The sequence below is a fragment of the Lepisma saccharinum genome, chromosome 2, assembly GCF_977018435.1.
Source record: "Lepisma saccharinum chromosome 2, izLepSacc3.1, whole genome shotgun sequence".
In the NCBI taxonomy this organism is placed as follows: Eukaryota; Metazoa; Arthropoda; class Insecta; order Zygentoma; family Lepismatidae; genus Lepisma; species Lepisma saccharinum.
In genome coordinates, this window is record NC_139230.1 from 30,172,732 (window position 1) to 30,188,074 (window position 15,343).

General features: G+C 35.4%; 1 protein-coding gene across 2 annotated transcripts in view; it reads left to right on the plus strand.

Annotated features, from left to right (window-relative positions):
• Nucleotides 1-638: 638 nt before the first annotated feature.
• The window catches only part of LOC145983982 (uncharacterized), a 69,732-nt gene continuing 55,027 nt past the window's right edge, over nucleotides 639-15,343 (plus strand). For both annotated transcript variants that reach the window (XM_083117224.1, XM_083117225.1), the window contains exons 1-3: nucleotides 639-731; nucleotides 907-975; nucleotides 13,086-13,190. In XM_083117224.1, the coding sequence (XP_082973350.1) occupies nucleotides 644-731; nucleotides 907-975; nucleotides 13,086-13,190 (262 nt within the window). In that variant the 5' untranslated portion in view covers nucleotides 639-643. The remainder of the gene's footprint in view (nucleotides 732-906; nucleotides 976-13,085; nucleotides 13,191-15,343) is intronic.

The window sequence follows — 15,343 nt, forward strand, 5'->3', positions numbered from 1 at the left end:
GTCCTGAACCACAAAACGATTTACAGCAAAAAACTGAACAGTAGGCGCTACTTTTTCGCATGTTCCCCATGCTTTGAACGGCTTCAACACGGCGAAGCGCAGCGAAGTGTCCTACGTGGAATGGTTCCTGAAAATCTCACCAGATGGCATATCGGATAATTTTAATCGCGAATAGAAATTGATTTCCGTAAGTAGTTTCTTCTGTAAAAATGAAGAAATCCGTTTTCACTAGAGCGAAGTGTTACCGAAAAACGTTCCTGCGCCATTGAAAGACAGGACATGTATTAAACCAAAATTACTAAATATGGTAGACTGCAGACTTCTGCAGTCTGCCTCTCTCCAGAAACAATCCATTCATTTATGCAAGAAGAAAATCGAAATTCTTGCAAAATGTGAAAAATTGTCTATGTAATTTTTGTAGGTTTTCATAGGTTCACATCAAAATATTTCATGGTTCGAGGGGAGCCATTGCCCCCTCGTCCCCCACCTTGGGTACGGGCCTGGAGGCTGATAAGGTAATGGAGTTAGCAAAAACTATAGTACATTGGATTGAAAATGGCGCCTATCGCACTACATGCACGCCACCACGTTTATCTTGCACATGAGAATCTCTGACAGAGATCCAGCAGCTACAAAAAGAAAGATGGCGATATCAAGTGACATTATGACAAGCCTTCGCGGAAAACCGTGGAGTAGTTGGACAGATCAATTCGGAAGTGAAAGCTCATGTAGTAAGTAACTTCATATGGATCTTTGGTTACATTTTATTTAGAAATTAAAGTATGGTGGGACGTAAAATGATTTCAGTACATATAAGAGGTCATGAACCCTGTACTGTATCTCGTATAACAGGTAGATGTAGCGTGTGGATTTGACAGTAGATTGAAACAATTTTTCTTTCTGCAGGTGAAGATGAAGATAACCTAGTTAGAGATCGGAAGCCCCAGGCAGATGTTATGAAGCTCCCAAAACAAGGTAAATTTTGTTAATTGACAAGGATGTTAACTATTGTGTGCCAGATTGCTTTGCGATCGTCATTTGTTCAATTGAAGCAAATGGTAGACCCGATCTATTGAAATGTCTACAATGAGACGATTTTGCCCCCCCACGTATACTTTCTATTTAACTTAATGAGAGCTATTTGTATTGTTGAATACAATTAAACTCCTTGCATTGTTCCCTTCGTTGTGAAAATGTCGTAGTGACATACAAACCCTGCTTGAATTTGTCTTGAAAGAAATTATATTTATGACGGCTTTTGCACTTGAAAATTTTGAATATGAAAATTAGTACACAATATTTAAAAAATGAACTTATATGAAATCCTGATATGTGTTAGCTAGCAACGAAATTGCGCCACATAAAAAAATATCCCTTACTTCGGTAAGACGAATTTTACTTTCATGGTGTCGCCGATTGTGCTAATGAAATTTTGAGTTTGACATACTTCGTTTATCCTAATTGGAAAGTTAATGTTTGAGATCGTACATTTGACTGCCACACAGGTTTATTTTTGAATGGAAAAGTAATATTTTTGGCATCAATAGTGTTGTTCTGTGGGAATATTCTTAGCATACAGTGACAGAACATCATCCCATAAAAGCATCTTATCACACTTACACCTGATTTCCCACAGGTAGACTCAAATCCATCTTTTAATTATATTCATTACATATGAAACAATGAGATGAAATGTTCGTGCTTTACATAATCCTGCATTGCACAGAATGTCAAATATTACAGTACATATATACAATTAACCCTTGCCCATCATTCTGTTATGTTTGGTTGATCAGACTTCATAAAACATGTGTGTGGGATCAGACATGATAAAATATGTGTATGGGTTGGTGATCAGTGATCTGTCCTGGAAGTAGGTTATGGTGGTTAATTCTGCATCATAGCTCTGGGTTTGCATTGCAGAAGGTAAACATTTCAGTAATGTCAGTCACACTTTTAACTGTGCTGCCAATCTGATTAGTCTGCCTGGGTATAAAATGAAATTTTTCCACATGTTAGTGCATGTGTTATATAATGAGAATAGTAGGATTTAAAATGACTACACACTTCTGTGCTAGTATTCTGCACCAGATTTGTCTCTGTGGAATGGGAATGTTATGTGCTCATTAGTATCCTTTGACCAGGGTTGCAATATTTCTTCTTTGCTAGTACACACACTGAGCATGAATGTAAAAACTAGTTTCTATACACTGACAGTAACACAAGATATTTTTCATGAGTGAAAAATGGATATATGATTGTGATTGAATCCAGTATTTGACAGTTTTGCGAACTGTGATTGTTGAAAGTTATACAGTAATCTTGAGATTTTACGTTTCTTAAAACATGTAATTGTAAAAAGCATTGCATGGTGTATTAAATTCACCAAAAACTGTAAAATGTATTCTACTGTTGTCACATCAAATCTGCTTATTTCTTCTCTCAATTACACATTCATTGTTGAAAATATGTGCAAATTATGGTCTGGAGTGCTAAACATAAATTGGCATGTAGTTATCAGATCACTGCATTGGTGTTTGAATTCATTTTTCTGAAGGATCAGTTCTGAATTAGTCCAGAATTTTTGTTAAAATATCCATTGATTGAACAATTTGTAATTCACATTCTTGTTCTTTTCTTTCAACTTGTTCCATGTTCAAACAGCTGGAAGTAACGGCAACAAAAATGAAAATATTTCTAGTAGAGCAATCCAACTAAGCAAATAATGAAAACACATTTCATAGAATGTTTTATTTTATTGTTGTAGATTGCTAATTAACATTATTACTTTAACAGAGAGCAAATGTGATTCATTCGAGATAGACAAAATTCTCATTGTGGTCAATTTTACATTTGTAATTTCTTTCTGTCAATGTAAAACTTATTTTTAAACTGTTAGTAGCCAAATACAGGACAAAAGTGCATCCTGTTCAAACTTTTACAGAATATAAAAGCAGATTGTGGAATACAGGAGAATCTGTAATAACAGGACATCTGGCAACCCCATCCTCCACATTATTACAAATGTTCTATATACTGTTCAAGTTAAAGTAGTGATCCTGACCAATAAAGTAAATAAAACTAATGTAATAAAAGAAGATATAGCAATTGGTGAAAATTATCGACTCTTTGAAGAGAACAATTAATCACACATATAAACCAAGAAACTTTTTTTTTTTTTTTAGAAAAGTTCAAAATAAAGTAATATGCTAACATAGGAAGGAAGGATTATTTGGTGCAGAGCATGTACAAATTTGCAGTAGGACAATGAATAGAATAATAGAATATCTTTTGGCATGGTGGAATTTTTTTTGGAGGTGGAAGGTGTAAATAAATTCACATGTAGGAAGAAAATATACTTCATATCCATTCTTGGGGGAGGGGGTGAATTCACACATACGAAGAAAATCTTTTACACCCGAGCCCTTCAATTATGGTTTATTTTGATAGTTTCTAGATAGCAGTAGTAGTGCATAGTGCTTCAAATATGAGCATGAAATGCTTGTAATATTTTTATTTTTTAAAATCATTTTCTATTAACTAGTGAATGCACATACACACATGTGCAGGATGTGTTCATTATACAAACATGAAAAACTTGAGAAATATGTGCCTGCACCTATGCCACAATAGGATTATGTGCAATTTCTGTAATGTTACATACTACTTCCTTTTCGAATTTTTTTTTTAGATAGAAAGATCTTTGAATTACATATACATTTCCTCTGGGAAGGTTTTATTTCTACAATATTTTTTAGACACGTCAGCATTTAATATAAATTTGCATCAATATTGATAACTTATTTTTTTTACATGAAATGTACATATATTTATTTTGAATAGTTTATAGAACCACCTGTCATGATATTTTACTTGTATCACTCATGTGAAATATTTATCTAACATTTTACAAATTAACCCTATGTGCCAATTTATTATTTTTAATTTATATAAAACAAATATATAACTGATGAGATCTTTTGTAGTTCAGACATACACATGTAAACAGAATATAAATTTGTGATGGCTTAAACAAAAGGAGGAGTCTTTTTACATATTATTTTGCAGTTAGGGGAAAGTATTGACAAATACAGAAATGTTGATTTTCTGGTAGACAGTGTTAATTTCATTTAGCGTAGCTACAAGTATTTTTATAGCCAGCCAAAGAATTATCAAGAAATAACACAAGATTAGTTTCTTTAGTTGTGGCATAGATATGCTTTACAGTGTTCAGTTGGCATTGTCTTTACTGCCAGTAGGGATTAATATAACTTATTTTGTATATGTATAGTGTAGAGTTAGTCACCTGAATGCGGATTTAAACACACTTGTATCTATGGACAGACATCCCTCTCAATTGACTCAGGCAATTATTATTTTCTGCATTAGCAATATAAACCAATGCTAATTTTTACCCCACCACCCAACCATGGCATGGTGCAATGCACACACAATGTAATGCTTAAAATTGCAAGTGGCTGATTGAGAGTTAGGTGGAAAACCATCTGTAGAAATTAAATGTGAATTGTGCATGTATTTTCATTGTTGCCTCTGTAACTCAGTCGTTAGGGCATCTGACTACCATGCGAGAGACCTGGGTTCGATCCCTTGCGGGGAGAACCGGGACTTTTTCAACCTGTTCAAGCGGCTCCGGTGCCCACCCAGTGTCGTATAAAGTGGGTACCTGGAGGAAACTCTGGGGGGTAAAGGTGGCCAGGGGCATGGTGTTGATCACATCACCCCCAGTTTGGCAGAGATCAAGAAAGTGTGGGGTCCTAACCCCCCCCATACGCCTTCATGGGGTGGTGCAAAGCACAGGGGAGCACTTTTTTTTTTACTTTGCATGTATTTTCATTGTATATGAAAAACTGTTAGTTATATGGTCAGTATCTGAGCATAATTGAACGGCTCATGTGTAAAACGTGCTAAGTGACAAAATGCAGGTTTCGAGATATTGAAAGTTGATGATTAAAAAAAATGTGAGTTACAAATAAAAGTACCATAGCCTATTTCTAAAATATTTACAGCAAATGTGATTCACTTGTATGTTTACTATCATACAAACAGGATATTTCATCCAAATTATTTTTTTAAATGGTGCTACATGCAATTTGTTTGAGGGTTGTTCAAGGAATGTTGTAGTTAACATGCTTTACATGCAATGGTATTACCGAAATGAGTGATCAGTTACCACTTTGTTCAAGCTGACTTGAGATGTCAGTTCAATAATATTCAATTATACTTTTTGTAGCAACCATAACAATTTGTAATACAAAAATGAAAGCCTTTAATAATTTTTTTTTTCACTAAACAACCTGAGCTACTTGTTGTAACAAGTTTTTGTTTTCCTATGTCTATGACTGAAATGAACACCATTAGAAAAGTATATTTCTTCAATTTATTATGTTTGTATTTAAAAAGAAATAAGTTCTGAATGGTTGTGATTTAAAATAACTTCCTTATCTGTATATGGAGATCAATATTCGTAAAAAAGAATGTTTTTATATGAGCAGGTTTTCAACTTCACATGTCTACCTCACACACACAGAGGCTTTACGTATTACCTCAGCATTCACAAGCCTCTCTTGAAACAAAGTTGTGACTATCCAAATTGCATACAATGGCAATATTAGATTTTGTAATTCAATAAGCAATTTTTACTAAAGGTTTAAATCTCTATCGTCAAGATAACAATTGCCGGCCCCCATGGCAGAGTGGTTAGCACATCGCGCTTTGACGCCAGGGGTCCCGGGTTTGAATCCCGGCCTGGAGGATGTTTGTGAGTGTCCATTCATCAATTTCAACATGTCATCCCCATCTTCGCAAATTAGCCAAAAGTGTCAGAAGAAGCGAAGTAAGATGAAGGAAATCAATGAAGACAACAATTATGTCCTTGTAGCTTTCTGTTATATTTCTCCTTAACTTGACATATTTGTAAAGAATGATTTCAAATGTAGCTACACAGGGCTTATGTTTTCACTGAAATTTAGCTCTTTTGGATTAAAATAGTTTTAATTTTAGGCCCACCACCTCTATTTTTTAGATTTTTCAACTGTTTGAAAATAAATTACATTGATCCCAATATTTCTGTATTACTTTTGTTCTTAAAAACAAAAATTTAATGTAATTAGGAGGCAAAATGCACTTGGTATCCATATTAGGCACCATCTTTGAATGCATCTCATTCGAAACACTCATGCCGGTGACTGTGTACAATTGGTTGATAATGATGGTAATTATTGTAATGATTATATTTCATTAACAACTGCACCTCTACAAACAAAAAAGCATTAATAAAAAAATATTTGGATTTTGTGAGTTTTAGTGTGTGATGATTATTTTAGTAATTATTATAATTAATAAATAACTGCACATATATAATCAGAAAAGGAAGCAGTGATTTCAATAATAAAACTGTTTCTTGAATTTTAATGATAAAAAGAAAAGAGTGAGGGCCTGTGAGCCGCACCCCGGTATGCAAGTTTCTCGCACGGCATGGGTAAGCTAGGATTAAAACTAAACTTGTAGTCCTGATGAGCACATCTGACCATGAAATGGACTTAAAATAAGCTTTTACGTTTGTGTCTCAATTTAAATGTTGATGTCATAAAATATGAAACAAATGTTAATATCAAAATATTCGATGTTTCGGGACATCTTTCCTGTTCACAACACATATGCAAAAGTCTACATATTATGTGAATTTGTGCATATATCCTGTTTGACAGAGCTTTGAGATGGAAGTGACACGTGGCTCTTGAAAACCAACCCTTAAATGTAGATGCAACATTTCGAAGGAGAGCAACATAAGCTGCAAGTGTCGATTGTTACTTGACCTGTACAGTTTTCTCAGTGAACTTTCAGACTGAAGCAACAAGTGACATGAGTCACTTGGAAGCAGACCCTCAGTAATCCATTCAACCTTTGGAACTGAAGTGTGACAACGAGCTAAACATGTCACTTGCATGTTGCTCAGATTATACTGTTTTCTCAATGGTGTGCATCATGCTGCTTCGGTCTTATTCTGGCATGCAGGGTGAATGTTTTACTTTATGCTGAAGGAGACTGTGTCACTTGTCATCTGTGACTTCAGTCTGAAAGCTGCTTCAATGGCGTGCATCATCTCACCTCAGTCTTGTTTGTGCATGCATGGTGGATGCTTGCTTACAGACTGAAGGGGCCCACCCATGTTACTTGTCACTTGTCAATTCAATGTGACATCCCCCCCACTGTCATGTGTTGCTTCAGTCTGAATGTTCTCTATACTTAACAAGATTGTTTGCTACTTGTTTGCTACTTCATCCGACATTAAGATTTAATTTACCCTGTAAATCACAGAGAACAAATTGCAAGTACTGTTGTTGGAAGAAGACCTGCTTTTTATAGAAGGTTCCTTTCATAATCATGAATCGGCCTCTGGAATAATGTAATGTTGATGCCTTGTAATAAGAAGGGGTCTGAGGTTCAATCCTCAGTGGGGGATTGCTTCAGATCTCATTTCAAACTGTAGGGCCAGTCCTAATTTCTTAAATAGATTTTTTCCCCATTTGCAGCCAGTCTTATTTGCTTCAGTTTTAGTGACAGTGTTTTTCAACAGCCGGCCTGAGAAAAGGTTGATTGCACCCAGGGGTTGATGACTAATTTAAATATAGTTTTATATTTGACAGCAAGTCTATAAATAATTGAACTGTGATTATACCATAGTTGATATATTAATATTTATTAAGGGTGCCTATTAATTTCCATATAAACTTTAGAGATTAGAAAGGTATTTATGAGTGAAATTTTTGTGTTCAAGGCATCGACTTGTAAGAAATAAATTTACTGGACTGTGGTCTCACAAAGGTTGAGAACCACTGAACCAAGCAGCCAAAATACATTAACTAGTTGCTCTGTGACCAGGTTTAGCGTTCATTGAACCAAATTATACATAATGTACTGGAAAGCCAGAATACAAATATTTTTTACTGAACACGCAATTTAATGTAAAGGGATTTGATACTAGATTTTCAAAAGGTAGAGCAGTATTTTATCTTTTGCTTCATGTACATGTTCATATAACAAATTCAAACATTGAAAATCATATGATATACTATTATGTTCTATTAAAAACACATACAAAACTACTCTAGTTATGTGAATATGTTTATACTACATAGATATATCTAATAAGTAGGGCCTGGGACTTTATGTTATAACATATGTTTCATATATCATGGAATCAAATTTCGGAGTGAGATCTCGACGTATCTGGTGATAATAAACTGAAATTAGCAAATTTGATAGGACATAATTCGACATATTTTACAATTTTTTTGTTTTTACAACATATTTATTCCCTTTTAAGGCAAAATAACATATTTAGCTATCTATAATTTCCTAATTTTCCTACATACAAATAATTATTTAACATGTCTTTATTATCCACTTATTTTGAGAATTGAAACTGAAAACATCCAATACACCTCTGTGCAGGCACGCCTGCAGGATTTTTTCCTGGAGGAGGGAAAGCGACCCTTTGCTCCCCTCTGGGCATCCATGCATCTGCGTTATTTTCTGAGCTTGCATGATGTGAACGAACTTTGCCCTTCATTGTTGTACGCATTCACGAGAATTGCCAGCAAGAAACTAAACGAATTTGAACTTGTGTGACCTTTTTTTTTTCCATTTTACAACAATTAAAAAAACTGACAGTTAAGCACTCAAGTCGGCAGACTTTGATTTTACCAATAATGTGAAAAAGAGGCCGACGTCAAGAAAAGAACCTGGACGTTTGTATTTGTCGATAAGAAGTAAGAGTTTGTATTTGTCGATAAGAAGTAAGAACAATGCTTCGAACGAGTGTTGGTTAATGCAGCAGCTTCTCTTTCATGCCAAGTGAATATGGTTTGACGAGGCAATCTCAAATCAGTGGTCGATTGAGAGGCGCAATAGTATCAGAAAGATGCCTCCTGTAAAGGAATCAGATTTGGTCAAATTGAGAGGTTACGTTAAAGAATTTGGTAGTGACTATGATATTTCTGTTGGACATTCAAAGAGGTCTTCAGTGTTGCAGCATCTAGACATGGCGAAGCACATAAGAAACTTGCAAAGGAAGAAAATGAACGTAGCTCAGGCATTGCTTCCACATGCGGTGTCAGTCCAGGCCAGTCGGCAGTCTTCTTTCACCCAGGAACTGTGCAAAGTTCTGGTATTCCTCTGTGGAAGTTGGAAGAACCAACACTTCGTAAGTTTCTTCAGAAGTACTGCGACAGGGAAATTCCTCACAAATCCACGCTAAGGAAGGCCTACGTGGAAAATATATACAGTGACACTATACGTGTCATCCGGGACAAAGTGAAAAACAAAAACTTGTGGCTATCGGTGGACGAAACGACAGACTGTTGCGGGTGTTACATGGCAAATCTTGTGGTGGGTGTTTTAGAAACGGAACAGACAATAGAAATATTCCTTGTGCATGTTGATCAGCTGGAGAAGGTAAACCATTCAACAATCACTAGTTTCATTGAAAACTCAATGCAGATACTATTTCCTGAAGGTATTCCACGTGATAGGATTCTGTTACATGTAACCGATGCAGCTAGGTATATGTTGAAGGCAGGCAAAGCCTTACGGGTTCTATATCCAAAAATGATCCACATAACTTACCTGGCACATGGACTTCATAGACTATTCGAAGAAATTCGATCAAGGTATCCCAAGGTAGATCGATTTGTGTCAAACATGAAAAAAATCTTCTTGAAGTGCCCATCATGAGGCCAAGCGCTTAAGGAAGCTGCACCAGATATTCCTTCGCCACCACAGCCAGTGGTGACGCTGTGGGGAACATGCCTCTCAGCAGTTCAATATTACTGCACCAATCTTAACATTCTTTCCGAAGTAGTTACTGGTTTTGAAAGTGAAGGTGCCGCATCTGTTAGTGTTGTTCAGCAATTACTTCAAAATACAGAACTGAAAGACGATATTGCTTACATTTCTGCGAATTTCGCGTTCCTCGTGTCGTGCATTGAGCAATTGGAGAGAAATGGTGTAAGTGTGCATGACTCACTTCAAATTATAGAAGACATAAAAACAAAATTGTCAATAGTGAGGGGGCAAACAGTAGATTTGGTTAGAGAGAAATACAGAACCATCTTGATCAACAATCCTGGATTCATCACTTTCACCACCATCGCCGGTGTCGTGAGCAGTGACGAAAGATCAACTCTGGAAAGTGTTGAGGAAGATTTGACACCTGCAGATGTAGCATTTTTTAGCTTTGCTCCAGTTACATCGTGTTCCGTGGAATGTACATTCTCATGCTACAAAGCGCTGCTGGTAGGTAACAGGCGAAGTTTTACGGTAGAGAACCTGAAGAGAATTTTAGTTTTTCACTGCAATGCTTGAGGTTAGTAAAATTAAAAATTTATGAACTTTCTTCGTTTATATGCCTACGTATGATAATTTTTTTAAATATTTCCTTTGTGTGTGAGGCATGTTTTAACAAAAATTTTGTATGCAGATTGAATACAGTAATTTTTTCTGAAAACTCTGCCTTTTCTTGTATATAAATTTAAAAATTACACTTCCAACAAATAGGTAAAATGTGGCAGAATAGTAAATACAACTGAGGATAATTGCGCAATAAGTGCCGCGATTTTTCCAATGTTCCTCCTCGTATTCTACATGAAAGAGATTCTAATTTCATTTAATACACCATCCGAACTTTGTTGATATTGCGTGGAAAACCCAGAATTGAATTGTAAATGAAGAAAAGGAAGTTCTGCTTTGCATATATTTGGGATTCACTAGGTTTTTTTTCATTTTTCTGACATATTTTTCAATTTTTAAGACATATTTTTATTTTTTTCTGACATATTTACATACATATTTTACACTTTTCTAGGACATAAAGTCCCGGGCCCTGCAAATAAGCGTACCAGAATATAAAGATAACACCCATTCAAAAAATGCCAGCTTTTTTTAAAACACTGTTTACGTCAAGCTATGAATTTCATATTGTAAATTGTAGTGTATATTTAGAAATGAATGTGTATTTTACAGTAGGGAGATAAACTAAAAACCTGGAACAAGAAAAATACTGCCAACTCCTGAATTTTAATTGATTTCAGACACTTTTTTTAAAGAAAAAAAAATGCAGAAGAAAAAGGTTTTTTTTTTTAAAAAAAAGTTTTTTTCTGACCACTTCCAACTCTACATTTCTGTTTAGTAACAAGATACTTTTATTCTGGCTTTCAAGTGTATCATGTATAATTCGACTTAATGGCTTTAGTGGCTATGGCATAGCCATGGTTCAAGTAGTGAGGAATTTTGTCCACCTAATGCACTTAATTACAAGGTGACAGCATTACTTTGTCATCGGGGAAACCCCTTCAATGACCTAATCTAAAGAACTGTACTCACAATTATAAGTAGCGTTGGGCTCTGCATGTCAAGTTAAATCTTGACCCCCTTATACTCATCTTAATTATTAAATGGGCTATATGTGCATTTCTGCATGCGTATTGTGATCAAACCTGTAATAGTTTGCTATTAGCATTTGTTTTAAATTTTATGACATCAACCTTTCAATTGGATGACATAAAAAAATGAGAGGCACAAACATGTGCAAGTTTATTTCATGTCCATTCTTTGCTCAGATTGACTGATCAGGACTGGGCCTACAGTTTGAAAATGGAATACGAACCCTCTATGCAATGGGTCTCAACTGGGGATCGAACTTGGTACTCTTTCATTATGAGAATAGTGTTAGATAAACAAAAATATGTAAGGTAGGAGACAGTACAAACTTACCACAAACAAAAATAGTAGAATATTTTGTGGCCTAGTCGCATGTTCGTCTCTTCTGTGAATATGAGGCAAGGCCTCAAAATGTATTATATACATACACAACAAAATCAAATTAGTAACTAGAAGCAGTGACCAATATCAGCCTCTCAGCTGCTACACCATTTAAAATTATTAAACTATTTACAAAATATGGCATTATGAACCTGTTAACTCTCAAATGAAAGTTTGAGTGAAATGGGTTAGTCTCAATTGGCAAAAATGTCTGTAACACTTTACTATACCGGAGACGGATTTCTTCAAATTTACAGGAGAAAGTACTTACGCAAATCATTTTCTGTAGCGTTGTTGATGTTCGGGAATGTAGTTTTGATCCATTTTAATGCGAATGCATGTGGTTTTCTATGAAAATCTATTTCCGACATGCTATTGCTGCTGCTGCCATTTGCTTTCTGCACGAGAGCACAATACATGCTATTGCTGCTGCTACAAGATGACGTGTCGAGGATGCATCGTGAAGTTGTTGCCGGGTGTGGAAGATGCCGTGGAATTTGTAATTCCGATGTTGTCCGTATATGCTAAATTGAACGAAAGGAGTGCTAATGGAACCTAACCTAACAGGCCTAACCTAACCTAGTAGGCATACCTCATCCCTGTGATGGTTCGTGGGGCTATCGTGAATTTTTTCGTTAGAAATTCATTATTTCACGTAAAGAAATGTTCCGCAATGCAGAATAGTACATTAGCAATGTCAAAAATTGTGAAATAAATCATTGATAGGTGTCTCCGGTATAGTAAAGTAGTACCAAAATGTCAAAAAAGCAGACCTTTTTGCAACTCTTCTTTTGTGTGCATGTGATCACTTAAATAAAATATTATCTACGAACTCCAAATGACAGGTAGAAACATATTTAGTTTGTACTGTCAAACATCTAGAAATAAAAATTGTCATAAAAATAATTTTTTGCATGCCTTTTTGGACAGTGAATGTGTGTTTATAATGCTATTCCCCTGTTTGGAATTTATTATTTGTGCTATGACTAAATTGAGTTGTTATTGATGTGCATGAATTGAAAGGTGACGAAATATGCTCTCATTGCAGAATGTGTAAAGTAAAAGTAAAATTAGATTGTTAGCAAACTATATTTTGAAATGGTAAACATATAACTGATACAGAAAAACATGCCAAGAATTGTGCATCAAATTGTGTAAATTTTCTGGTAAAATTACATCCTTGAATATGTTTTTGTCATTACAAATTATATTGTTTCTTCATGTGTTTTTTTTTTAAATTTCAGACATGATTTTGTTTGGATTTTGTCCAGAACAAGATGACTTCTACGTAGTGACATGTGAACTGTGTGGTAAAATAGTGAAGCCCCAAGGGCTTACTCATCATATGGGTAAGTAGAATGATATTCAGATGTATTAGCTTAGTAGTAAAGTTGATTTTTTGGCTACTAGACAAGGTGGATTGATTTAAATAAATAATTAATTTATGGAATAATGTACACATGGATTTTGTAGATATCCGAATCATTTTTGGTGAAAGTACATTAATCTCGTAATCATTTAACACTTAGAGTGCTGACCTCTAAGTCGCTTTCCGTCCCAAGAATGCTGACCATATCTTTATTTTGATATATGATATGTTACATTATAACCACATGGCTACCTTGGACGTTTCATCATAAATGATATGAAATGTACTAAAAATAAAAAGTTGACAAGATATATGACATGCAGTGTCCCAAAACTTGGGGAGGGCAAGGACAGTATATTTCCCTTTGTAGATAAGATTTAGCATAGTGCGGGGGCAAAAGTGGCAAAAATTGGGGGGGCAAATGCCCCTCCTTGTCCCCCCACCCCCCTAACTGTAGAAAAGGGAAGCAAGCATATCACTATCAGACAAGGACGCAAACAGAACCATTATGAGCATCTGCCCACCATCTAGAGGCAGTGTGAGGAAGTACAATGTCCAAACATTACTCAGGATTGCTAACTTTGTAAATGTACGGCAAATGTCCGTTGAAATAAATTTTGAATTCAACTCTGTATATATACTTCATCCGCACACTAGAGGAGTTTGGGAACTCCGTATATATACGTGATTAGCACACTAAGTGTTAATAGTGTTTATTGGCTCTTAAGAAGGGAAAGGAGGCAAACAAATGTACTGATGGGGTGAAGCTCGTACGAGAGGAAGTGCAATGTGTAAACACACTTAAATTTATCTTAATTTTAAAATTCAATAACATTTATATGCAAAATTAGCAAACATTTTGTGCAGAAAAATATACAAAATACTAATCATGTAAAACCATAAATAGTGTCATTATCGTTAAACTGTAAATAAACATGGCAGCTGATATTTTGCAAACTGTCATTAAAAAAATTGCCAAAATTCAGCTACAAAGATTTTAAAAGATATTTTAAGGTACAAATTATAGAGTACATCCAGAATGTTTTATTTTCATTGATACTGAAATTATTATAGTTTCATTAACACACTCAACAAACATTTCCATAGTAGATTCATGTATACAGTATCAGAAACAGAAAAATGTATATTAACATATATTTTTATTTGCTTTAATCAAACCATTCAAATATTTTACAGGGCCATTTCCAGAAGAAGCCTTTCTATAAAAAAAAAAACATATCTGTATGTAAGGTGCCAAAAAAATGCAAGCAAGTTTCAGTGGTTTTTTGAAAAAAATGAAAAAATCCGATTTAGATTAAAAAATCAAGAATATTTTTTTAAATAAAAAATATGATTTTTATCCACCCGTCTACTAGATGAAAGTTTGATAAATTTATCTGCAATTTTATCCAAAGTAATCAGTGAACTCAAAACTGATGTACTTTCACAATGTTAAAATTATGTGATATATATTCTATGTGATCAAAAGTATCCAGACACACCACGAAGTGTGTGTTTATCATGGAGGGCAACACAGTACTGCCATCTACCACATGGAACACATGGTCAGCAATCTCAGTAGTCTGCAGACAGTGCAAAACAGCAGTATGGGATGGTTTGAGGAAGTCTTGGACTTTCAACGTGGTCAGGTGCCACTTGTGGAAGAAGTCTGTGTGTGAGATTTCCACCCTCCTAAACATCCCTAGGTCCACTCTTTCTGATGTTAGAGTGAAGTGGAAACTTGAAGGGACATGTACAACCCGAAAGCATGCAGGCCGACCTCCCATGTTGACCTCCAGAGACCGTCAAGTGTTGAAGAGGGTCGTACAATGTAATCATCAATCATCCATTACACAGGAATTCCAAACTGCATCAGGATCTACTCCAAGTACCATGACTGTTCAGCGCGAGGTGCGGCAACTTGGTTTCCATGGCTGACAAGCTGCCCATAAGCCAAGCATCACACAGGCAAATACCAAAAGCCGCCTCGCATTGTGCAAGGAGCATTGATTCATTGATTGAGTTGGTGTTTTAAGTCCACTTTATGCACAGTAAGGCTAATTGGGACTGAACCTACAGTTTAAAGTGGGATCCGAACCACTATGTGTCTCCACCGGGTATTAAACCCGGTTC